The sequence below is a fragment of the Zonotrichia albicollis genome, chromosome 2 (assembly GCF_047830755.1).
Source record: "Zonotrichia albicollis isolate bZonAlb1 chromosome 2, bZonAlb1.hap1, whole genome shotgun sequence".
Taxonomy (NCBI): Eukaryota; Metazoa; Chordata; class Aves; order Passeriformes; family Passerellidae; genus Zonotrichia; species Zonotrichia albicollis.
This window is the reverse complement of record NC_133820.1, coordinates 66714923-66740643: the sequence shown is the minus strand read 5'-3', so window position 1 is coordinate 66740643 and position 25721 is coordinate 66714923. Positions and strand designations below refer to the sequence as shown.

The 25721-nt window shown below is 38.8% G+C and overlaps 1 protein-coding gene and 1 long non-coding RNA gene across 2 annotated transcripts in view; one reads left to right on the top strand and one right to left on the bottom strand.

The window, feature by feature from the left end:
- The first annotated feature begins 2 nt into the window (after positions 1 to 2).
- KCNRG (potassium channel regulator) lies at positions 3 to 3179 on the top strand. The gene is made up of 2 exons (XM_005482395.4): positions 3 to 962; positions 2791 to 3179. Exons 1-2 carry the CDS (start codon positions 385 to 387, stop codon positions 3041 to 3043), a joined length of 831 nt encoding a protein of 276 aa, XP_005482452.2. The 5' UTR covers positions 3 to 384; the 3' UTR covers positions 3044 to 3179.
- Positions 544 to 25721, bottom strand: part of LOC141728211 (uncharacterized) — a 95469-nt gene continuing 70291 nt past the window's right edge. The window contains exon 3 of the long non-coding RNA XR_012579034.1: positions 544 to 25721. This exon is cut by the window's right edge and continues 13567 nt beyond it. This is a non-coding gene — a long non-coding RNA (uncharacterized LOC141728211).

Genomic DNA, 25721 nt, shown 5'->3' with positions numbered 1-25721 from the left:
ATGAAAATGTTGAACTGACATTTCTAGAAAACAAATATAATGTGTGCCATCCTTCAGGAATATTCGTTGGCCTCTCCCAAGGTCTCATAAATTGTGACAGTCAATTCACTGTATTCTGGTAGTCCTTGCAAGCTGTTCATTTCAAAAATAAAACATTAAATTCCAAGAATTCAAAGTCTCCAAGCAACCAAACCCAGCAAACAAAACTATTGTACATGGTATTTACATCTTTGTTGCCTGGGAATCCTGTTGCTGCTCCACACCTCACTCCAAACACTTGCTAAAAGCATGCAATGGTTTTTGCAGCTGCCTTGCAGGTTAGGAAGGATCAAGGCACAGAGGTGTAGATCAGAGAGCTGCAGTTCCTGAGTGGCTGAGGCAGCCATGAGCAGTCGAGAGGTGGTCGTTCTGAGTGTGGGAGGTGTGAGGTTTGTGACCCGGGCTGCCACCTTGCAGCAGTTCCCTGAGTCCAGGCTGGCACGCATGGTGAGTGACGATGACCAGGAATTTAAACTGGTGAATGGAGAGTTTTTTGTGGACAGGGATGGAGCTTTGTTTAGTTACATCATGGACTTCTTGAGGACTCTCCAGGTGTCCTTACCAACTGATTTCTCAGACTATCAGAGGCTGCAGAGAGAAGCAGAATTCTATGGACTCTACCCCCTGGCCAACTTCCTGAGCCAAGAACATTTGCTGAAGCCGAGGCTGGAGATCTTGGAAGTGCGTTTTTCTCTTCAAGAAATGCAGGCCTTTTTCCGGATCTTTGGTTCCTGCAGTACCACCATTGAGGCACTAGCTGAGCAGATCACTGTGTTTACAGGGCAGCAGTCAGGACAGGGCTGGAACAGCCCTTTTGCTTCCCAGAAACCACTCGTTCCACTTCCTTTGGAAAGACCCTCTCATCACGATATGGTTTTTCTGTGTGGGACTGAGTATTCTGCTGGTGACCAGTTCGTGGCCAGGTACTGTCCCTGGAGTGACTTCTCATTACAGACACGTCTTTGTGACTTGCAGTTCATGAAGTGCACACTATGTGCTAGCAAAGCTCATTTTAAAGAAACTGAAAGAAAAATGTTTCTTTCTTTCTGTTCAATGTTATCGTTTTCTAGTTCTGAAACACCCAGTTTAATTTGTTACACTGATTTGCCTGTTCTCAGCTTCCTAAAGTACTGTTCTTGATGTTTGTTTGTAAGTGCTCTTGGGTTTTTCTCTCTCTCTGCAATTTCCTCCTCACTCACTTTAGGATTTCACAGTATCGCCTTCCACAGAACATGAAAAACACAGTGAGGAAACAAAGTAAAGTAAATTACTGGGTGGAAGCCTAAAATCTCCACTAGCTTATGGTGTAAAAGGCTTTCATATGGAAAACAGGAAACAGAGAATGGCAAGAAGGGTTAAAAACTTCATTGAAACTGAGACAGCATTTTGGGGACTGGAAAGCTTTTGTAGAACTTTTTATTAGGGGGAGGGAGGAAAAACAGATTATTGACTATATGCTTCACAGTGGATTTTATTTGAATTCAGGCCCAGGTTCTGTTTTTATTAAGATAACTGTGTATCAGTAATTTTTGTGATAGCAGTATTGTATTCTAATGACTACTTAGGTTTTTTTAAACTATCTTTTGCTGGATGTCTCTATTGTATGGAGACATGTTCTTACTGTATAAGAAAATGTTAACCTAATTTGTCCCCTGTGGCTGTTAGAACATCTGGAATTTTATGGAAATTTCATTGAAATATTTCCAAAAATATTCTATTTGAATATATGAACCAACACAGCAGTCTTTTGATTGTTTTTTAAAGAAAATAAAATTTATCTTTCTTCCAGGTTTCTCTGGCTAAACAATTAGAATAAAAACTACTTTGCATTTGTGAAGCAATATATATGTTTGTGTGCCAAACCTTAACTTTGTAACATAATACTAATTTTAATGGACTAGCAATTGGTTGAGTAGGTTATGGCAACTTAAGTAGTGGGGAAAATATTTCTGATTTTTTCATTTATTTCTTCAGAATTGGTAAAAATTTCCCTTTGCAGATCAATAGAAAAGCTGATCTTGAGTAATGAAATAAGTAAAATTTGATTATGTTGCCTTGCTGAATTTCTATCTCCTTAGTCTTTGTGGTGACATGGACTTTTTTGCCTTTCTTGTGCTTTCCATGAATGTTTGGTGTACTTGCCTGTGAACTGTGGAACAGTTTCACCTGTCAGTTTATACATTTTGTAATAGTGTTTTTACCTGACTTCTGCTCCTCAGAATGTCTGGATAGATTCTTACACTCTACTTTATATCAAATAAAATCATTTGAGGCCATGTGAAAGTGATTTTAATATTTGTTACCACACGACCTGCTGTACAAGGTAACTTTGCAATAAATGTCACTGTTTGTAGAGAGAGATCCTGTGTGTTGGAGAGTGATGCTCTTGGGGTGAATGTGACTCTGCTGTCCATTGTTTACTCTTACCTGAAAAACTTGCAGCATTGCAGAGCCTGCTGCTTATTTCTCCTCTGTTGAGACAAGATGGGGGTTGTCACAGATATTTCTTAAGAAAATAAATTTTGTGGTGGAGGAGGGTGTGAAAGGGAAGTGCTTATTCCCCAGCACATAACTGGATGAACTGAGAATTACTGTTTATGAAGGAAAGAGTCAAGTCATCCTTAAAAGAAAAAAAAATTATCTGGAGCCTTGGTTGCTGTAAACACAGTGCAGCTGGGCTGATCTGTGCTGTAAAGTAGTTAAAGTGTGCTGTAACTGCTTTTTCCTTTTTGTTTTTCCCTCTGATTTTAGGTATGTTTCCATAAAGCCTGATAAGAGAAAGCTGATTAATGGTACTAACGTGCTAGGCCTGCTGCTTGACACTTTGCTCAAAGATGGATTTCGCCTCATAAGCACCAGGACAGTCCCCAGTGAAGAGAAGGCTGAATGCTACACTTTTGAAAGGATGAAGAGGGCAGCAGGCCTTGCCATCATGGTGAGCCAAACCCCAGGGAGCTCTGGGGTGGCACAGGCAAGGAGAAGCCAAGTACAGAAAGGGAAATAAGGGCTTTTCCTTCCATCTTTTGAATGTAGAAGAGGCATGTGTCAGCACTAGTGACCTTTTCTTTTTGTTGTTTTGGCATGTTTGAAACTGCAGCTATTGAGGGAAGTAACAAATACATTTTCTTTCAAGTATTTAGGGGGAAAAATTGTTTTCTTGCCTTTTATCGCTGTACCTTCTTTAAGTAAAAGAAGCCCAGAAAACTGTTTTTGTGTTCTGTGCTAATCTGCAAGTAGATTTTAAAAACAGGGTAACACATGAAGATGATGCAACTGTCATCCCAACAGTTAGGAGAAGTGGCTGGGGGAGGAATGCAAACCCCAGCGATTGATCAGTGCTTCCACTCACTGACTCTCTTGCAGTTGGCTGAGGGCAGTGGGAGGGGAACATCCCGAGCTGTGCTGCTGTGTGGCTTTGTGAAAGCCATTACTGAAGTCTGTGAAATAATGTGTGACTGTCTCTTTTCCTCTCTTCCCACTCTGGTGGCATTAAGATGCCCTTTGGTTCGGAGAGTTAAATGATAAAGATCTTTGTGAACAGAGGGTCAGTTAATTTTTAGTGCTTTCACCACAAAAAGGATGAAAATGTGATGAACAGCCCTTCAGATGAAAGAATTTGTACAGTTTCAAACAAAGTAGTGCAAAGAATTTTTTAGCACTTCTTAAGTACAACACTGTTGGAAGGCTTAGCAGAAGTGGCTTTAAGAGCCTTGTTAGTCCTCTGCAAAGATTTGTAAAGATGCCAAAATTAGCTCAGGTACTGAGAGAGGTAAGTTAATGAAGCTTTATAAATTAAGAATCTTTTGTCCTTCCATCAAGGCAGAGAGAGAAGATAGCAATAACTTCAGGGATTCATAAGTTGCATCTCAGTTTTGTTGCTGGTAAAACACAGAATTCACAGAATGACTAGGTTGTAAGAGACCTTAAAGACCATTGAGTCCAACCCATGCCCCAACACCTCAACTAAACCATGGCATCAGTGGCACATCCAGTCTGTTTTTAAACACATCCAGGGATGGTGATTCCACCACCTCCCCAGGCAGACTATTCCAGAATGTTATGAGTCTCCGTGAAAAACTTTTTCCAACTATGCAACCTATATTTCCTTTGTTGCAGCTTGAGATGGCACCATCTTCCCGAGGCTTAGAATAGCCCAGGAGAACCACTTTGGGCTTTCTTGGCTAACCAGTCAGATCTGGCTTTTCATTTGTTTTAAAATGTGAATGCATTACTTTATTTGCAGCACTTGATAATGGGGGAGGGACTCAGCCATCTCTTTCTTGCCTTAAGGAGTTTCAGTGAAATGGATCTTTCCAGACTGGAAAGAAGTGCCACTATTGGACACCTCTTTTCTTTGGCTACTGCTCTGGGGCATTTCAGCTTGACCTAAGTTCAAAAGCTCAGTGAGGTCTTCTTTGCTTGTTCTAGAGCTGTTTGAGGTGAGAATAATATGATTATGGGACTACATCTCCCAAGCTGCTTACAGGTTATGTAATGAATGTAAGAGTGAATGCTTCCACTACAAATGGGTTTCTTTTGGTCAGTAATGTCAATGCATTCATATTTGCCTTGAAGTAAGATATTTCTTACAGTGAGAACCATCATTCTCTGAACAACCTCCCCACAGATGCGGTGGAGTTCCCCTTGTTAGAAATTTTGAAGAGGATGCTAAATGATTTCATGAAGGCTCTGTGTCACATGAAAGACTGCACCAGATGATCTTTTGAGTTCCCTTCCAGCCTGGTCTGTTCTATGATTCTGTGGAGCCCTTCTGTGAAGGTCTGTGCCAGAAAGCCTATCATGGTGGGCTTTGAGGTCAGACCACTGTTGGGTGACAGAACAGACAGGCTGTGTGGGGTGCCTGTCCCCACAAGTTGCTATGCTGCAGACAACGCTCCTTGTTTGGAAACAATAATGTTGATTATTGGGTGAGTTACTGATTGTGGATATTGTAGGTGGAGGGACTAGCCAATGTGAAGCATGAGACAAAAAAAAGCAAATTCTTACAAGGAAAGTTTAAAAAATAGACTTGAGGCTGTATTTAGACATTATGCCCTAGATGATCACCAATAGCAGTGATGTAAGCTGAGACAAGTTTCAGAACACCTCACAGTAACAATTACACTGTTTCACCTACCACAAAAGTAGGGACTTTGTTTTCCATGCTGCAGCAGCCTCTTTGAAAATTGAAGTTTGGATTCCAATTATTTTTTTTTTTTTTTATGAAGTGAAAGAAAAGACAAATACTTCAATTTTTAAAGAGCCCCAAAGTTTTTACCTATGCAATCATCCATGTTCCATGTCTTTGGCAAAATGAATATTTGATACAACCATTTTAGTAACACTTTATGATGGGCTGAACACATGGGTTAATTTTTATTTAGCACAGCATCATTCTGTGAATGCAGTATTTGGCTCTGGAAAATATACCAGTGCAAGTTGCTGTCATGTAAAGAACCATATGTGCTTTACCCTTGGGTAACAGTGTGCTGTGGCTCTGTGCTTCTTTTGGAAGCAAAGCACATGACCATCAACAAGCTTGTCCTCCCAGAGTTCTTCCAGCATTTATTCTTACTTAGCTCTGAACTGAGAAGTATCACCTTCTGTCATTTTGTGTTCCTGCAGAGAACGTGATTAGGCTCTTACACAATGCTTTCACTTTGTTGGGATTTTTTTATTAGCTTTTTAAACCGATAGTCCTTAAATAAGTTTGACAGCATGTGTGTGAAAAACCTGATAGAAATCTGTTGAAAGCTTCTGAACTGATACCAGTAGGATACCCATGACTTCAATGAAAGATTGATGGAATAAATTAATTGAATTTAAGCTGGTTCTTCAAGAAAAACTCCTTTCTGGGTTTCCTTATACAGAAAAAGGAAGCAGTGATGATAGAGCTACAGATATTGTATAGTTTCAAGCTACAACTAAATAGCAGTAATTATGGAGGAACAGGTGAAATTATGTTTATTTGCAGACAAATTAATATAAAAATAGCACTGATCTACTAGGAGGGTCTTCAGCTGGCCTCCACCTTGCAAGGTTATTTATGCTACTGTAAAGTGTTGCTGAGTCAGGATGGCAAATTTTCTGTGTCCTCTTTGAAGTGGTATGCAGTGTAACCTGCAGGCACCGAGGCAGGAATTTAGAAATAGTGGCCAGTGTTTTTACTGCTCCTTCCCTTCTGAAGCCCCAAACAAGCAGGGATGCAGCAGAGAGCAGACTGTGTGGTGTGTGCTCAGCAGAGTTATTCACACGGAAGGGAACAGCTGTACAAGTGAATTTGGCTGGTAGGAACTACGAGTCTGAGTGATTTTAAAAGCTGCTTCGTCAAAACCAGATTATGTGCTAAACTGAGTACTTCCACCCAAACCTTGGCAGGCAATTCAGCTCTGGTATCTCACAACACAATCTTTGCTAGACTAGCAGTGTGTTGTAGGTGACTTGGTTGTACTTTTACATGTGACAGAACCTGAAGCTCTGATTGCTCACATCTAGCTCTCTTTTTAATTAAATGGGAACGGGATTTTGAGTAATTTAGACCTTTATTTTCCAATAAAAGTAATTTGCTATCCTTGACATAATCCACTTCTTTCATTGCCAACTTTCTCAAGAGAATTCCTTTTTTTCCTATGAAGGTGCAAAATTTGCTTATTTCAGTGAACTTCACTGCTGTATTTGCCTTTTTATTATTCCCTGGATTCAGCAGAAATGTGCAAAGTGTTCCACTGCCTGTAAATGCTAAGGAATGTAAAGGAACTGTGACAGTGCTGGGGCAGGCAGCCCCCATGCTCACTCACAATGAGCTCTCTGTGGCTTTGCAACAGGCAAACAGAGAGCCATAGGGGAAAAAGAAACTGAATGGTGAGGCAGCACCATCATCCTGTCCCACTCACAGGGACTGCAGTTTACATGCTAGAAGGGGATCATCCAAAATGAGGTGACAGCTTGCGGGCTTTGCAAAAGGCAGATGATTCAGAAAAACAATGCCTCAATTTGCTTTACACTTCCTTATCTTAATCACTCTTTCCTCCTTTAAAATTGGGTGTCATCCTGTGTTTCTATATTCAAGACTGTCAAGGGCTTTGCCAGTACAGTCTTGTGATGCTGGCTGGGTGTCCCAACAGGACAAAGGTACCACACACTTCTTCCATCCCCCTGTTCTTGCACCATGTAACTGTGTTGGCTTCCTTTTCTAGTAATGGGTGGCCTTTTTTGTGCTTTTAAGTAACTTTTTGTCTCCTTCTTCACACACTGAGAAATCTCTCTTGTGTTGTACTTATCCCTTTCAGGGACACGTCATTTATTTACCACTAGAATTGTTCAGTATCCTGCTGATACCAGGAAGAACAGAGTCTGTTGAGAAATACCTTCTTGTTCTTTGGGTATTGATTTCAATAACAGTTCATGAGAGTTTTTGTTTCTTTGGGAAGTGCAGTCACTGCATTCTTATAGGTTCTGCAGTCAGCACTCATGTGATTGTATAAATTATTAAGGTACTTAAATAACGCTCTATAAATTGATACAATAGACTAAGATACTATTTAGGTAGGATCTTAGATACAAAGACTGATCTCTCTGTGCTGGCCATAGTACTGGGAAGTTTTCCCCTTTACTAAATAATTCCAAACCATTTTCCACTTACCTTCAAAACTGAATTTCATGGAAGTAGCAGAAGATCTTCCCTACAATGCTGTATATAGGGAATTAATAGCCATAGGGCAAAACAATGATGCTGCAGTAACTGCATCATGCCCAATGATAGTAACTTCTGTTAACTTTGGAGAAACTTTTCTGCCCAGTGAACTCTTCCCAGTTTCTACCTATTTTGGTTGGTTTCCAGCTTTCCAATGCTCATAAATAACTCCCTTAATCTGACCTGAGCAAGTCTGATGTGCTTTTGTCAGTCTCTTGAGTTGGTAAGTCTCAGGTACATCCAACATATCCTGGGTGATATTTTGTTTTGACCCACAGCTGAAATCAGTACCAGAAAGCCACCAGGGTGGATCAAAAGTCCTGTTTGAGTTCACCACAAAGAGTTCATAACTTTGAATAATTTCTTATTTTTTAAATTTGTTCCTAGATTGCTGAAAAGTGTTACTAAATATTCATTGAGAAACAATCTGGGAATTATCCAAGAAGAGGAGGGAGGCTCAGTGCCTCTTACTCCTTCTCTCTGATTTGTGCTGAACCATTGCCAGGCTTTAACTTTACAAGGTTTATTTTTATTGATTTTCGACAATAAATGGTGGGAGTATCTTCAATAAAAGATTTACAGTGCATCATGAAGAAATACAACTCCCTACCACATATTATATTGATCTATTCCCAAATGCTACTGAAACAGCCTATAAAACCCCAAATGAAGTCCAATGATGGAGAACTTCCTCTCTCTAGTGACAGATGCATATGACTGTTATGTCTTCAGAAGACAATAAAAGGGAAGGGAGTGACTCTGCTTCTTTGACCATATCTTCAGCAGCCCAGTTAAATCTGTCAGCTCAATGTAATCCACATAAATAATGAATTTGGGAACCAAAGGAACTGCTAGTGTGTCTGAAGATTCTCATTCTTTGAAGCTGCCTCTCCTGCTGCAGACCATAATTAGTCACAGAAGGCCTTGTTGTAACTAGTACATGGATGGACCAACAATGATTTGAATAGTCTGGTTCTGGCTGAAGATATGCCTGGAGTCCTGAATATTCTCAAATGGGTGGGTGAGAAGTAAATTACTAGTCATCATATAAAATACAAATAAATCTGACTTCTATTAAAAAAGGTCAGTTTTTTAGACCATCATGTAGTTTCTGCTGAAATAACTTCCTAAAGTGTGATCTGATGTGTAAATTTTTTCCAAGAATCTTTACTCCATTTCTACTGTTTTCAATCTAATGGAATGGTTCAGTAATTGGTGTCTTTTTTCTGGTCAGAAGGATGATGAATGTGGCCCTAAAGGTTGGAAACTGTAATGTGTACAAGTCTGCTGTAGAAAATTAATTTAGGGCTTTGCTTTCTAAGCAAGTTACTGTTACAGCAGTCAGCTGAGTGCTTGCTGAAACTGTGAAGAATTAAACATTGCAACATTGTTCCATCCTGATTCTCCATTGGAAAAAAAAAAGGCAATAGATTGGAAACATCAAGTCTGGGGTTTTACTGGTACTTTGGAGTCAGGAACTGAGTTTTCTTTGAATTTCAAAGGCAGTTTGTAGCTTTCATTGAGGGCCTTCTGAAAAGGCTGGTTTATGGTTTTTGTTTTTGTTCCCCAGTGATATCTAAACTGAGTAATAAAAGAATTGCTGACATACCGGTTTATTTACAATGTTGTATTTAACAATAAACAGAATGCATGCTGATCCTTCCATCCTTTAATCTTTGTGGTTTTACTATGTCTTCAGCTTGCTCCTCAGTTGGGTCCTGGTAGGACAGAGGAAGGGGCTACGTGGTAAGGGCAGGCAGAGATCCACAGAAGGAGGCAAACTCACTTCCTTCCCATTACAGAGAGGAAGTAAAGGAATAAAATTAGGCTCGAAAGAGTCATGGCCTTTGTGGAACCAAAGAGACACATCTTACTGTATTGAGGAGAGGACAGAGCTGTCAGAAATGTCAATGCCACAGGACAAGGAAAAGCAGATCTCACAGGGGCGACCAAATAGGTGGGTAATACCTTCTATACAAACCTGGGAATGGCATAGAATAACATGGACAGGAAACTTGAGCATTCATTAAACTATAGGGATGTTTTATTTTTTTCCAATATGTTAGGTTAATGCATCTATAGAATGTCTTCCAGTAATAATTCACATACCTGAAGAAGAAAATTTCTCTTTAGGAGGTAATTTCTGCATATGTGCTGTGAAGTGAAACATTGCAGGATCCAGACATCAGATGGATTAGTCATGTTGATACCTCACATCTAGAAACAAATGCTAAGCTTTTGGAGATCAAATAGATAAACTTTGAAGATCAGAATAACATCACTGTTTTGGTAGTGCAGGGGGTGATAAGCCTACTGAATACTTCCTGGATATGTCCTATTGGTGGCCTTTGTTTCAATGCCAGTTGCACTATGGTGAGCATTAACCCTGTCAGTAAGTTCCTAGTTTTCCATAAACTGGAAAGGTATTTCCTGTAACAGACTGGTTTACCTTTTCTCCATTTGCAAATCTATCCTTAAGCCATATGATATTCATTTGCTACCTACAGTTGTTCAAAACATTATCTTCTGAAGATGGCTCAGTAAACCATAGATTTCCAGAACACATTAATAGCTTAAATATGGCCATGTCAAGAATTTAAGGGAAACATTGTATCTCTATGGTCCCTGATGTAACAGAAGCTTCTTCCATCATTGGTTAGGCTAAAACTGCTTTCTGTTCCTATTTCATAAGATCTGACAATTTTAGTGTGATAGTGCAATCTAGACTTCACTGTCCATATACAGCCTCCAAATCTCCACAAATACATGTTGGAAAAATGATGAGAAAACTATCATCTTTTTGCAAGATTCTTTTTTTGGAGACTCCATGCTGGAAAACGCCCAGGCAGGCACAGGAACACTTGAACAACTCCTCTTTTGGCTATAGTTTGCCCTCATAAGCTGTGCTATAAGAGTGTCTTGTGCTAAGCTATTGAAAGTCTGACCCCTGGAATCACAGAAGAGTTTGGGTTGGAAGGAACCTTAAAGATTATCTGGTTCCAACCCCTCTGCCCTGGGCAGGGACACCTTTCACTACACCAGGTTGCTTCAAGCCCCGTTCAACCTGCTCTTGACCAATTCCAGGGATGGGGTTTCCACAGCTTCTCTGGGCAACCTGTGCCAGTGCCTCACCACCCCCTGACCCATGATCCATGCTCTCAATGAGCTTCTGAGGTAGGCTCTGAGATTGAATAGAAAAGCTGAATGTAATGCGAAGTCACAGAAGGCTAATGGAACATCAGACTTCTATGGTTTGGATCATCTCTGTTCTGTGCAGGGATCTATGCTGACTTCTTGCCTACCCTCAGGACCAAGAAAAGCCATGAGTGAAGCATGTAATGACAGTTCTTAGATCACTTACGCAGTGTTCAGGACATGCATGCATATGTGGGTTTTTGTTCTTCTGAAACAGGCAGTGACAAGCACACAGGTCTTACACTGGAGGCAATGACGCCTGCTAGGAAGACGACACGGTTCCTTCAGGCAGGGTGGGTAACAGTGTGGAAATAACTGTTTTGAAAGCTCAGAGCTCTCGGGGCTTTCTAACTTGGTAGTGATAAACTGCTGGCTGAAAACATTTCTCTGTATCTGATCTTTCAGCTGTACATATTTACATTTCTTGAGATCTGGGACAGCCCAAATTGAATACTGTACTGGAATTGGCTCACAACCACCTTTCCCCATCCCTTTTTAAGAGTTAAAAAGGGAATCTCTTTTCCATAGGAAAAGAAGTAGTGCTACCAATAATCTCATAAAACACCTTGTGACCAAAAGGAGTCAATGAATGACTAAAATAGAATATGGTGGGCCCTCTCCACACTACAACAAGAATACACAAATCTCTGTGACAGGTGGTAGGCTTTAACATATTATAAAACCATTTCAGTGCTTGAAAGGAAGAGGTACAACTTCAAAAACATTCCAAATGTTCTGGTGCAAACAGTCAGATACTGCCATGTGGATGAAAGAAGCAGGTGAACTGCAACACACAAAGAAGTTGTCTTTTTTTTGTTTTTTTCTCTTTAAGTCCTGTGCTGCTTTGCCGGAGGGCATGTAGGCCTGCAGGGTTGGAAAGCCTATGGTCTTGTGATGCCTGTAGTTGGCAACTTGTCTTGGGGATCTAAGAAGTGTGTGTACAACCCTGTCTATACAAAGAGAATGCAAAGCATTGAATAGGTCATTGTGCTTCAGAAAACCCATAAAGAAATACTTCTTATCAAGATGTCTGTGCCTGGAAATGTCACTACTGCCATAAAGGCTTTCTAATGCACTATATCTAAATTCCTCTCTAGATGTCTGTGGCAATGCTTACCATTTCAATTTAGCATTTGCAATATTAACTAATAATAGTCTAGAGACCCTCATTTTCAAGAGATAATTATTTCTGCAGCAGAGATAAAACTTCAGCACCTTTTTGCTCTATGTGTCAGTATTTGCTGGCATTGGAGGCAGTTTTCACAGAATCACTTAGCTTGGGAAAGACCTTTGAGATCAAATACAACCTATGACCAACTGAACAGCACCTTGAAACTGGACCATGGCACCAAGTGCCACATCCAATCTTTTCTTTAACACCTCCAGGGATGGTGACTGCACCACTGCCCTGAGCAGCCCATTCCAATATCTAACCTCCCTTTCTGAGAAGAAATTCCACCTAATGTCCAATCTAAATCTCCCCTGGTAGAGTTTGAGGCCATTTCCTCTCATCCTGTTGCTTGTTACCTGGAAGAACAAACAAGTTCTCTGCAGTTACCTAAAAGGATGTTGTAGCAAGGTGTCAGTCTTTTTCCCAGATAACAAGTGACAAGACAAGAGGAAATGGCCTCAAGTTGTGCTAGTGTAGGTTTAGATTGGATAGCAGGAAAACTTTCTTCACTGAAAGAGCAGTTAAGCATTGAACAGGTTGCCCAGGGAGGTGGTGAAATCACCATCCCTTGGAAAGCTCAAAAGGCATGTGGGTGTGGCCCCTGGGGATATGATTTAGTGGCAAGCATGGTGGTGCTGGGTTAATGGTTGGACTAGAGATCTTGGAGGTCTTTTCCAACCTTAACACTCCTGAATCTGTGAGATGCTAAAAAATACAGGAAGTTCCCATCTCTAAGCTGCTCTAGTGTGAGCCACACCTACTTCTACTGGTGTAGGATGTCCAGCTAAACACAACTGTACAGAACATTTCAGTCTTCTGGTTCTGACTAAGCACAGGAGTATTTTATATGGAACTAGTCCTACAGGATGCTGGAAGCTTATAAAAAATGATCTCTGACTACCAGCAGAGTAGAGAATGTTTTAATCAATACTGAAGGCCAGACACCCATTAAAGTTTGAGGGGTGATTCTGAGCCTGATTTGACAGTGAGGAGCTTGATTTCTCTGGTGAAGCTCAAGTATTCAAAAGTGATTCAACCTTACTATAATTTTGGTGCTATATTGCTACTGATAATTTCTTTAGAATTATGGCCAAGGAATCAAAGTACTGTAGACCACTGTATCATGAAAATTCCAGCTCTGTATGATTGGACTGCCTGGTGTTCCTAGGTCTGAACTGTGCTTCAGAAGAATTTATGTAGGATAAAATCAGGATCTGTTTTGCAAATGTTCTGTTCCTTGTCTCCATCTAATCAAGGTCTAGCTGTGTTAGGAGACTTGCTGACAGCCTAGGACAAGAAGTTAGAAAAGCAAAAGAGCTCTGGTCTTTCTCAAGTGTTTCTGCTCAGGCAAACTAGAACCAGAGGCCAGGTGCCTGTATCACTTGTGACATCTTGAGGCAAGATGTTTCACTTGCTCAGCCTTCTTAGAAGATACATGTGATGCTCATCAGCTCAAGTAAAGTGTATCTTATGTAGACAGTCTTTAATGACACCACAACATTACACAGCAAATGTCTGAATGCTAGGGAGGTCATGATCATTCATGGGGTTTGTGCAGACACGGAATTCTTCCTAGGCTGAAGCAATTTCTCCAACCAAAGTGGAAGAAACCCAAACCCAACAAACCAGAGATGCTACAGTTTCTTAACTAAACCACATCTTAACAGTTATTGAAGCATTAATATAAACAAGTAAGAAAGTAAAGTAAGAAAAAACTAATGAAGATTAGTGAAAAATAAAATTACTACTGTCACTGGCTAATGAAAAGCTCTCTGTAGCCACTGGCAGTCTGAAGAATGAGGGGCTGGTTTAACACTACTCTTGCACAAAGAAATGCAGTTATTGCTTTCACAGGTACTGCTGAAAAATGTTCTGCTCTCTTGGTATTCATGGCTACTGATGGCTGCCTGAAGCACCCCTGTATCAATGCACAACACACACACACACACACAAGAACTGCAAGTATTCATAAAGGTGTTAGAATTCAGGAGGATATTTTTTAGTTTTGTCTATGTAATATCCACAGCCAGATGGAAGAAAGTGTCACAGGTAAAGAAGTTGAATATAAATAATTTGGTTTTAACATAAAGGGTGACAGAGAAATGCCTATCTCAAGGATGTGCCTTATAGGAATTCACAGTAGTGTCCCCAGGCCTAGATGTCTCAAAAGAAGAGCCCATTGAAAGCCTGAGAAACTCATATCATAAATCACCAGGACCAGGTGCTGTTTTTAAAAGAATCCTGCAGTACACATGAAAAAAAACTAGAGATAAAAATCGGATTCTGTCAGCTATGATTGAAAATGTCCACTGCTCTGGACAATTGCTCACAGCCAAAGAGAAAAAACCCCTGCAATTTTAGAGGAACCTAAGATACATTCATAGCAAAAGGTAGTGCTTTTCTCAGACTACTTAATTTATGCCTGAAAAAGCATTAAATAATGGGATCACAATGTAAAAGCTCTTTAAGTTATCTGTATGTTCCAAGTGACTAGAATTACTTAAATAAACAAAAAATTAAAGATACTCCAAGAGCCATGAGGAAGTCCGGAAGTTCAATTCTAATTTGGGAATGGAGTAACCACTCCTCAGAAGAGGAAGAATAGTTTAATTTTTCTGAACAGGGTAAGTTATGTGAATCTTCTTCAACCTAGAACAGGCTCTTACCTATGCTGCTAACTTATCGGGGGGAATGTAAACTCCCCTGTAAGGAAAACTCAAACTAAAACAAAAAACCTCTGAAACCCAAAGACTCAAAAAGCTGCTTCAAACACAGAAAGTAGTTAGAGGGTAGATTGCAGGAGGGAAGGTGAGTCCCCTTGCTGGTTGCTGAACAGCCATGAAGTTCTTTAATGCTGCTCCCTGCTTTCCATCTTCAGCAGATTTAGAGAATGCAGGAGAATAAAGCAGCTTAAAGCCACCTTTACTGCTGCGCTCTTCAGCAATAAAATCCAGAATTTGGCATAATAGAAGACTGTGATGCGATTAACAAATACTTCATTATCTCAATGTTCATCTACTGGAAACATAAGGTATTCTTTAGTGCACTTTAATGGGTACTTACATTTATTGTATGCTGGCTTTACCATTACTTCAGGAAACATCTTAGGAAAAGAATATGGAACATGCGAGGAACTGCACAGTTAGTCCAATAAAAGCAAATTCCACTACCCTTTGAAATCCAAGCTGCAGCTTGCCTTCATCTGCTAACAGCAATAGTTACCACTGCCAACAACCTTAGAACAAAACAGTTTTGTGACTTTTTTGCACATATCCTTGATTTAACAGGAAAGATGGGGAACATCTGTGGGCAACTTCCACTGGGTATTTTTTCAGAAGCAGGAGATATGAACTTGAATCTCCTCAGGTTTCTGAAACCCAGGTTTTCTGTTCTGTGGAAGAGTACCCTTGCCTTGAGATTGTTTCAGCTAGTTTCTTAAAACTCTTCTGAGGGATTTTAGCAAGTCGTGACAATTTTAAACCAGTTCTTTGTTCTGTCCCCATTTTTTCCCATTCCCCCATTTCAATCAGAGCATGTAGCCTTACCCTCTTGTTTCTGCCAGCTGTTCCAAGATATGTGATCACTGATTTTTTTAATGTGTTTCAAGAGTGAAAAAAGTCTTCCAGCACTCTGGCTTTCTTGGCAACATGCTAGTCTTGTGTGCTGTAGTAGAAAACTAATTGTCACATCAGTTTCTCTAGTACTGTTGCAGTTACGGATTTTCAGCCACAAATCCCATTCTTTAAATGAAGATGAGCCATTATAACCTTGACCATACCTGGTGCAGAGAGAACTTCTGTATTGTTTATCTTAGAGCAGAAAATCCTGTACCTCTGTGACAGTTCTCTCTAGAATCCTTGTGTCACCCAGTACTATATTTCATAGAGCACCTACAGCATTCCCTCACTACAGGGATATACAGTGACCATTACAAGGGAGATTTTAGGTTCTCTTTACAAACTCTTTGGGGGGAAAAAAAAAGTCAAAATGCCAAAAATGCCTAATAAGTGTCCTGCAGTTGTCAGCATGAAACATTAACTTCATTTTGAATAATAATTTCTTCAGTTTCTCAATATATGAGAAAACACAAACTGCAAGTATGCTGCTAGTTGCATTGGTAGCAACTTGAAACACATACAAAAAACATCCTAAGCAAAGCAAACGGGATTAAAAAGCGCCCAAGACTCTTGGTAAAACTGTACCTTGTTAAATAGAAGCTCTCATAGATGTGCCTGCAAGAGAGTCTCAGTCACTAAATAAGGCTGTACCCTAGTTAGTTCACTGCCAGCTTACAAACTTCAGTGTTTTAAACTCCTGCATTCTTGACTGAAATTGATTTAAATACTTTGCCTTAGTCAGGCTGTGAATGTGATATTAAAGCATGCTAGTCTTAAGTTTTATCACAAGGACAAAGTACTGTTCTACATTTTTACTACAGCAATTTAGAAATAAATTTCTATAAAGGCATTAAGAAACTGTGTGCAGGCACTCTATTTAACTGAGCTTTACATTTCCTATACATAAGAGATAAAATTTGATTCAAAGGCAGTTTTTATAAGCACACACATTTTTCTTCTCCCTCCACTTTCTCTATTTGTGATATGGAATTGAAAAAAAATTGCTTGCTGAGTGCAATGAACAGCTGAATTCAAGCACAATTCCTTTCTAGAACCTCCACAGCAATACAACCAACAGGGGGCTGTCTGGCTACACGATGTTATCAAATCTGCAGTGAAATCCTTTTCCTGACTGTACAACCTACCATTCATGCACATTTCCTAAAACCGGTTGAAGAACAAGTAATTTAACACATTTCATACCTCCAAAACATTTGAGTTCTTGTGCATCTTTGTCTCATACTACTAAAAATTTCATATTTTTGATCTGGAAGTTCCATTATAGATGGATAATATAGCTTTAATGTATTTATTGATGTGTCTGCAACAAGATATTGCTTGTTGGAAAAGGGGGAGACTCTCACACTGTTTTGATAATAGGAAAAGCATATCACAGCTGCTTCCAGATGCTAAGAAGCTCTATCTATATGAGCATTTTTGTGCTGGCTTCATATGTTGATACTAATCTTCTGTACAAGAAAAGAGATAGATCAAAATGTTTTTAGACCCTTTGATATTGGTTTAAAGAGCAGATAGGCAAAGTCTGCATGTAGTAGTGTCAAGAAAGGAAGAACTAGGCCCTGAATATTCCTTACAGTGATTTAAGCAATGTAAATGGACTTTAAAAATGGATTGCCAGTCTCAGGAATGAAGGGTGTTTTCCTCAGTGCTGGCACTGTTGCTTACAGCAAGCACATTCAGCTGGCTGAGCTTACAAAAAACTAACCTAAAGTCATTTGGTGAAACAACCAAAGACAGAGAGCCAGGGTAATAGTAAGGGAACCCAAAAACTCATCCCCTAACTTGTCCGGCTCAAGAATCACGAGGCTGTAGAACCATAGTCTTACATTATTGTTGACTATTCTAGCTGGTCAAATAATATAACCTCTGAAGCTCTTCCTTTGCCTTTATTTCAATAAAACATTAGAAATTTATACATTTCAGACTTTCTACGCTATAATTTATGCCTTATATACTTCAAGTTTTATAATACTTAAGGCTTCTTTGAGTATTTCTTGAGAGATTCCAAAATGTTTTACTTTTAAAACCACTTAAAAGTATAAAACCTGCTAACAGAAGGTTCTTTTGTGGGCAATAAAGCCACACAATTGCCCTGCAGAAACAGGGAAATGAGAAGCTTTCTATCCATGTCTGACTCCTATGGCTATAAACAGCAGAAGAAAACACTATGGATATATTATTCCTATCTCTCAAGAGAAACTAAGCCGTCACCTACTATGCACTGTACACTTTAGACTGAAGATAAAAACTAGATAAATGCTGCTATAATTAATATGAAATTTCAGAACTTTTGAACATAAAAGTTCAAATTTTACATTAAGAGGCAGAAGCAATACAAGAAATTTTATTTATTAAAAATACAGAGCTATTAAGTTAATAAAACATGGGGAAAAAAGAGTTGCACCTGACAGCCATTAAATAGCTTCTAACAGAAATAAACTATTTGGAGTGAAAAATAAGTACTCTGATGATTATTATCCCCCTCACAGAAAGATGAGCAATGTCACTCATGCCATTGTATTTTTCCATTTTTTCTTATTTCTCTTTCTAGTTAAATATTTTATTGTGATACACTTACAACTGCCACCTTAGAAAGGAGATTTGCATATACCTCAGACATAAGTTTTCATTCAAATACATTTTAAATGTTTTGTTTGTTTTTTATATGAAGAATTGCAGCTACTGCCAAACTGGTACAATAGCAGCTACCACTTTGGGCACATTTCTATCATTTCTTGTGACTTCTGTGACAATAGGTTGCGATGCAGATAAAGGGAATCTAAACACTTCACATTCAACCATTACTGCTAATGTGGCTACCTGATTAGAAGAGATTTTCCTCAAACTTAAGATACCACGACTAAAGGAAAAGCTGAAACATTTTCAGATCACTGTATCCAAATTTCTAGTACAGACCACTCTCATTTACCAAAGTATGCCATAGGCAGTACCAAGAAAACTGCCTTTGAAATTTGAGGAAAATGGCAGAAGTCCTAAATACTTAGGTATAAGTAACTTCATATTTTTAGAGATGCAGTGCTTACCACTGTACATTAAGAAATGGTTACAATTAAAAAGCTTATTCTTTCTGAAAATCTTCACAGTAAATTCATTGTCATATATGCTGAAGTTCAAACACGTACGTTACCTTTATTAGACAGAAGATTTTGCACAATGTTGACGATGTTACTTACAAAAATGACAAGAAAAAATGGCACACACAGGTGTTTAATAATGAGTTATATTTGCAAAATGAATCCGTGACCAGACAGTACACAAATCAGAGTATTTTGGAGCTCACAGGACTGCAGAAATAGACCATGAATAAACAGCACAGAAACTCTGCTTCCCAGCCTGAGCTGGTAACAAGGAAAGTTGATTGCAGATCTGGTCTTTAAAAGATGCACAGTACTCACCTCTTCCTCTGAAATCAGAATTACTAAATGCCATAGAAAATCGCATAAGGCAATGCATTACTGTAGAAGAGTTACTAAACAAAAGTAGCTACCAGCCCTTCAAGGTTTGTGTCCATTTCCCCTACTTTAAACATGACACGGAGGTGTAGAAACTATTAGAGTATGCAACAGTCTGAAGTTCTCTTTAAGAAGACAGGAGACTGTCAGCAGACATAACTTTACACAGTATTATAATTCAAATGACAACTCCTAAGAAGCTCAGGTAGCGATGTGAACCACCAGTGTTTCTTTCAGATGTGAGTTTTAAATCAGACACCTCTAAAGTAAAGCACAATACACGCGCTACAGAAACAATGGCCTGGTTACTTGTCCAGCATCACACAAGAATAAAGGCAGAAAAAAACACATGACATCCACATAACACAAGTCAGTTCTTAGGAATTCTCACTTGACATAACCATGAAGACATGGTTTTCTCTACTTGCAGCCATTTGTTCCATTGCCTAGAGAATTTTTTACTAATGCCTGCAGCACCTACAGCACCATCAGGCTTCTTGCTTGTGGCCCACAAGCACCCTCCCCAGCCCAGCACCACAGGTTCACCCTATCAATAGATTAAACATTCTGTGTGATGTGTGATCACAAAGGTTGCTTCATAGTATACTGACACAAGGGGGCAAATGAAGATTGCAGAATCTTAAAGCAGGAGTTATCTAACTTCTTAATATTTCCTTTTCTGATATTTTTGTTCTTTTTAGTTATTAGCTTGCGCTTTATTCCCCCCCCCCCAAAAAAAAAAACATTTCCTCCTTTGAATTCTAATTCCCCTTATTAGATGAAGCATTTTATTTACTTCCACAAAGACGATGAGAGAACTGAAGAATCTTTCACACGAAGAAAGCTGAGTGAGCTGAGACTCCAGCCTGGAGAAGAAAGGGCTTGTGTTTGTGTGATCTCAGCAATGTTTCTAAATGCCTGCTGGTGGGGGTACAGCAGAGTAAAAAAGACATAGCCAGGCTCTTCTCTGTCCAGAAATAGGACAAGAGGCCACAGGTATGAAATTAAGTGCATGAAATTCTAGCTGAATAGGACAGGTTGCAGAGTCTCTGTCCTTGAATGTATTCAAACTTGACTGGACATAGCCTTAAAAAAACTACCCTGTTTGAACTAGAGATCTCCCTTCCAACCTCAACTACTCTTACTTTGAGGTTTCTTTTCAGGACCAAAATCTGTGAAGTAGCTGAGGGTACTAATAGGTTTGCCCTCTTCTCTGTGGAATACAAGGAGGGGATGAAATTGACAGGGATTTCCCATATGACAGCAAAAGCTACTACTTAACAGTCTGTATTCCTTTCTGGATGTGAAGTGCAGAGCACTCCAGTGAATGTATGCAATCATCTGAGGAGTGCAAGCCTCTTTCCCTGACTTGTTCTCTTTGCCTCAAGCCAGATCCCCTCTGTCAGGCTGCTGCTTCTCCAATTTCAATAAACAAACCCAGCCCCAAATCTCTGCCCAACATATTTCAATCATTCTGATTTACCGGTTCATCAGATCTTCCTGTATCTGTTCTCAGCTCCAACCTTTTAACACCTGACTTTTAGACATGCTCCTAAAACTAGTTGTCTTCACTCATATACAGCTAATAGTCTCAGTTTATTTTCAGGCAGGCCTATCTTTTCTTGCCTTTTTATGTAAATTAAGCATCTTTTTCCCATACAGTTTCTAAGCCTAGCAGAAAATAAGCACTTGAACTGAAAACAGTGAACCTTCCTTTTTTACATCAGGCACAGTCCTTTGGACCCCAGAGCCTCAACATGAAGTGAGTTTGATCCAGCCACAGTCTCTGGCACCACCCATACAGGCAAGCCTCTGGAAAATCTAACTGCTAATATTAAGTCACCTGAGAACCATGTGAGAAATGTAACATCCTTTTCAAAGGTTTAGGAAGTGAATCGTTTGAGTAGGCCTTCATAAGCACTTGAAGTAGTTTTCTTATCCAGACAGGAACTTTGGCTCCTCAGTTGAACTCTGGTTCTGCAAATGCTCAAACTGTGTTTTCACCATGTCACTGAACTATTCTATGCTGCTAGGGCCACCGAACAAGGCACTCCAACCTTTGCCCTTCTGCTTCTTCCTGCTCCCTGCTATTTCCTGCCCTTATGCCAGTGATAGGAGTTTGCATGGTGAACCAGAAGGAAGCACAGGCTGCTTCACTCTTCTCACAAAGGCCAACACGAGTACAACGAAGTAGTCAGGAACAAACAGTTTGGCCACTGGACTTTGACAAAGCCAGGCAAATAGACTTATTTGTTGTATGCTCTCAAGTCTTTGATCAGCTCTTTAGATTCATATCTACTCATGGAAGTCTCTGGGAAAAATCCTGGGTACATTAAAATACCAGATCTACAAGAGCAACTGGATGCATGGGCCTGCTGCAAGCACCAGTCTGCAGCATAATGAAAAAAAGCAGAGACCTTAAAGGTCTTTCCAAGCATTCTAAGTTCTCAAATGGCTGAAGTATATGTGCAGATCTTTAATATTTATCAGTTACATAGGTTGAAAGAAAGAAAAGAAACTCCCTAGAGAAACTTACCTAAAGAAACTCAATGAGAAAGCTATCCAGCTTTGAGCCAGATAGGATATTTTTTCTAAGTAGTCAACTCCATTTTGGTCATGTGTCTTAAGAGAAATGTAGTAGGTAAATGTGCACACATATGTTCTTTATGAAAAGCTGTAGGCTATCTAATTCTGCATAGCTGTGCTATTGAGAACTGCTCAGGTCTGAACTAAATCAGAAATTTTAGCTATTAGTAATTTTGTCAGTTCTAATTCATAGCAGTAGTAGAAAATGAGAATGTGATTTTACCAGTCTGAAATTATGAAATATGGTCAAATAATGCAAACTAATGAATTATAACAACTTGGATTCATATTCATCTACATCATGTCCATACCTGTGCAACTGCACCAGTAGCAGTTCTGTGAAGGCTAAAATCAAAATATCTCTTGAGTGCAGATAAGCCTTTTTTCCTCTTTTTAAAACATCTATATGATGTATTAACTTGACTCTGTGAAGACCTATTTGAATAAGGTATGTGTATTTTAAATGGTAAAATACAACAGGGCTAATAAAATTAGATTAGCAAGTGATACTGAGTCATGATAGTGAAGAAAATAAAATCTTAAAAGGAAACACACTTTCAGATCTGTATCTAAAATTAGTGACATTTACATAACCATTAGTCTACATTTGACTCACCACACAGTTCTTGCATGCAGCTTTTAAAAGGAAAGGAGCCCAAGTAATTTCCATTCTCACTGCAGCAATTTCAATCATTTCAATGAAAGATTCTCCTGCAAGAGAAAAGTCTTAGTGGAAGATGAGAAAAAAAATTAGTAAATTCACAGTCAGATACACAGTTTAAGCTTCTAACCATAAAACTGTTACCTGTCTATAGCCCAGTGGTTTAAGAAATGAAGTGGTTAATAAGTTTTGTTAAAAAAATTGGAAGACACTTTTTCTTTATGAGCTCTCTTTGTTAAAAGCATGACCAAATACTTCCCAGTTCCACTAATTTCAAAAAGATTGTAGAAATTAACGGTTTTACGAGTTTTAATAAAGAAATGCGTTGAGAATAAAGTAACTTAATTTTTATAGTTTTCAAATATATAAACAAACACACTTACCAAAGCATTGTTAGACACGTGTAGCTTGAGATGGCTCCTTAAAAAAGCTCAGTTTTCACACAAACCAAAACAAAATTATATATATGTCTATTTTATTTACCAACAGATACTATGAAGCTCTATAATAGTTTCTGAATAAATGAAAATACAAAAAAAGCTAAGAAAGTGTTCATATACAAACAATAGACAGATTTATAGCAACAAAAAGGCACAGGGAATACATGCAATGTCCTGTTCCACGACTCGCGTGCAGAAGTGGCTAGCCTTACTTCAGCAGCACAGTTAATACTGGAGATATTTACAGTCTTAACACCAATATTTACGTGCTGCTAAAGTATGACAGACATCAGCATCACAAGATTGACTAATTCATAAGTGGCATGTCTCTTCAGGGTGATGAAATCCTTGTATTTTTGAGGCAGCACAATATGGCCTGCACCTTTTCAAAACCCACAAACCATTATGTGCTGCTACGTTATGCCAAGGTGTCTACCATGCTTCAAGGAAACACAAACATACTCTGAGCTGAATGCAGAATTTTCTTAGTGAACTTTAGCTTTCATCTAGTAACATCAGTTGTGTTAATGAGCTACAAAATATTTAGAAAACATCTGTCCATTGCCAAGTTGACTATTTACAGTAAAGCTCTAGACTTTGTTGTCATGTGCACATAATACCTTAATGAGACACGAATCACAAACTGGACAACTGTGTTTCTAGTTAGAGGAACTAAAGATTATGCAGATGTTTAGTTCAAAAGAAAGCAAAAAACTCTGGGTTATTTTCTAATCTGACTTTTTGTCATCTGGAAAATTGGATGTGAAAAGAAAACCTAAAAACTTTCACATGAATGAGAAGAAGAGCTAATTTCAAAATAAGCTTTTGTGAAGTATTCTATCAGTCCTCAAGCCATCTGTTAGCTCTGCCGCTTACTCTTACTGCAACTTTTGGGCAGACAGATTCAAAAGAGCCTTAATTAACTTCAGAGGAGAAAAAAATTATAACCCAAAATAATTGTTAGCAAGAATAGTAACTTATTATGGGCAGGAGTTCATCTGCTCCCAGCCTAGAACAGACCATGCTACTTGATGTAGGCCAGAGAGTGGAGTTCATGGAACTGCTAGGTATCAAATTCTTAGATTAAAGAATGCCAGAGATTTAAGTCTGTGCAGTCTTTTTACTAGTTCCCTAGATAATATGAATTATGCTTTCTTTAATGTTTTTATACTAAACTGTTAAGACAAAAGCTGCTTACACAGCATGGACCCAAGCACACCCTCCATTGCAATAAGCCTTCTAGTCAGGTCATGACAGACAACTTCTGGAAATTAACAGGGCTATCTGGAAGCACAAAAAGAGATCTGGCAGGCCATGTGGGGGAAAGATTTGGGAATTTTCTCCCTTCCTATTTTTGTTCCTACAGTAATACAGCAGGGCAATATCTGCTAGAAAAGTCCTTTGCCACAAATGTGCCAATTAAAGTGAGATTGCCAGTGTAAATTTACAGGTAAGAGCAGCAACACTTTTTATATAGTTTATTCAGATAGGAATGCTAACTTTAGAAACTGCATCAAAGAGCCATTTCCAGTATATTTTATACATGCACAGCTCTATTTACACTTATCCCCACCCCACCTCTTACTACCTATGTTTATTTTTAAAATCAGACAGCAAAAATAGGCAAACTAAATTAAATAGGCACAACTTACCCAACTTACCATGGTGAATTAAAGCAGGAGTGCAAAATCAAAATAAACCTATACTGTAAACATATGCTCTGACAGTTGGTCTCCCCCCTGAAGAAACTGTGCTAGGCATAAACCAAGAGAAGAAAAAGTAAAGACAAAACCTCCATCATATATATGTGTAATGTGGAAGGCATAGTTAAAGATAGATGTGAGCAAAAATGCTAGCCAAGAGTAAAAGATTTACTTCAACTTTTCTGGAAAAAGATTATGAAAAATATTCTCTAGCAAGAAAAAATATTGTTTTGTACTTACAGATTTACTTTAAAAGATTGAAAGAAAACTACTTAAATAAGACAGTTGCAACATTTAATACCTTTGAAAGTGCATTTCTCATTTTTAAATTCAGGCCAAATTCTTCATTTGAAACTCCATGTGTTTAACAGATACTATTCTTTCAATTGCCTGGTTGATTTCAGGTTCTAGCTTAAGTGTGGAAAGGTTTTATCCTGCTGCATAACTAAATCCCTTTAAAATTAAACTATACACACCATGAAATGAAGACTTGGCAGAACTATTATGCTATTTTCTACAGAAAGTATATTAGTAAGAAAACTTGCAGGTAATTCCACCCACCCATACAAAACATGAACACAAAACCTTGCATGAATTACAGGATTCCAGACTGTCTGAGTTTTCCTTTTTTTTTTTAAATGATTTTGGAAAGTGTTTTGTTGTTGGGGTTATTTTTTAGCTTTACTACAAAATGTCCCAAAAGAAACCAACCACCCCAAAATTCAACACAATGTGACTGTATATTTTCTACACTGCTGTTAAAATAGATCTAATCTGCAAGGAGAATAAGCAAATTATCACATAAAATTGAAGGCAGTCTATGTGAGAGAAGGGGTTGTGGAGCAGGAAAAGAATGAAAAGAGGAAGTCTAAGATAAGAAGTGTACTCATAGCTGAGCTAGGAATCTCCTGAAATCCAGGAATGTCTGCACAAAGCTGTGTACCATTATGCTTTGGTCATAAAGTCAATATAGCTGTTACCATGAATGCTTCTCCTACCTCCATCCTCATGTTTTAAGTCTGTGGATGAGAGACAGATTGACAAAGAAAACCTCAGTAAAAGACTGGAATCATGTATGCAAGAAGCTCCATTACATTTCCCAAGTCCCTATAAGCAAGAGCT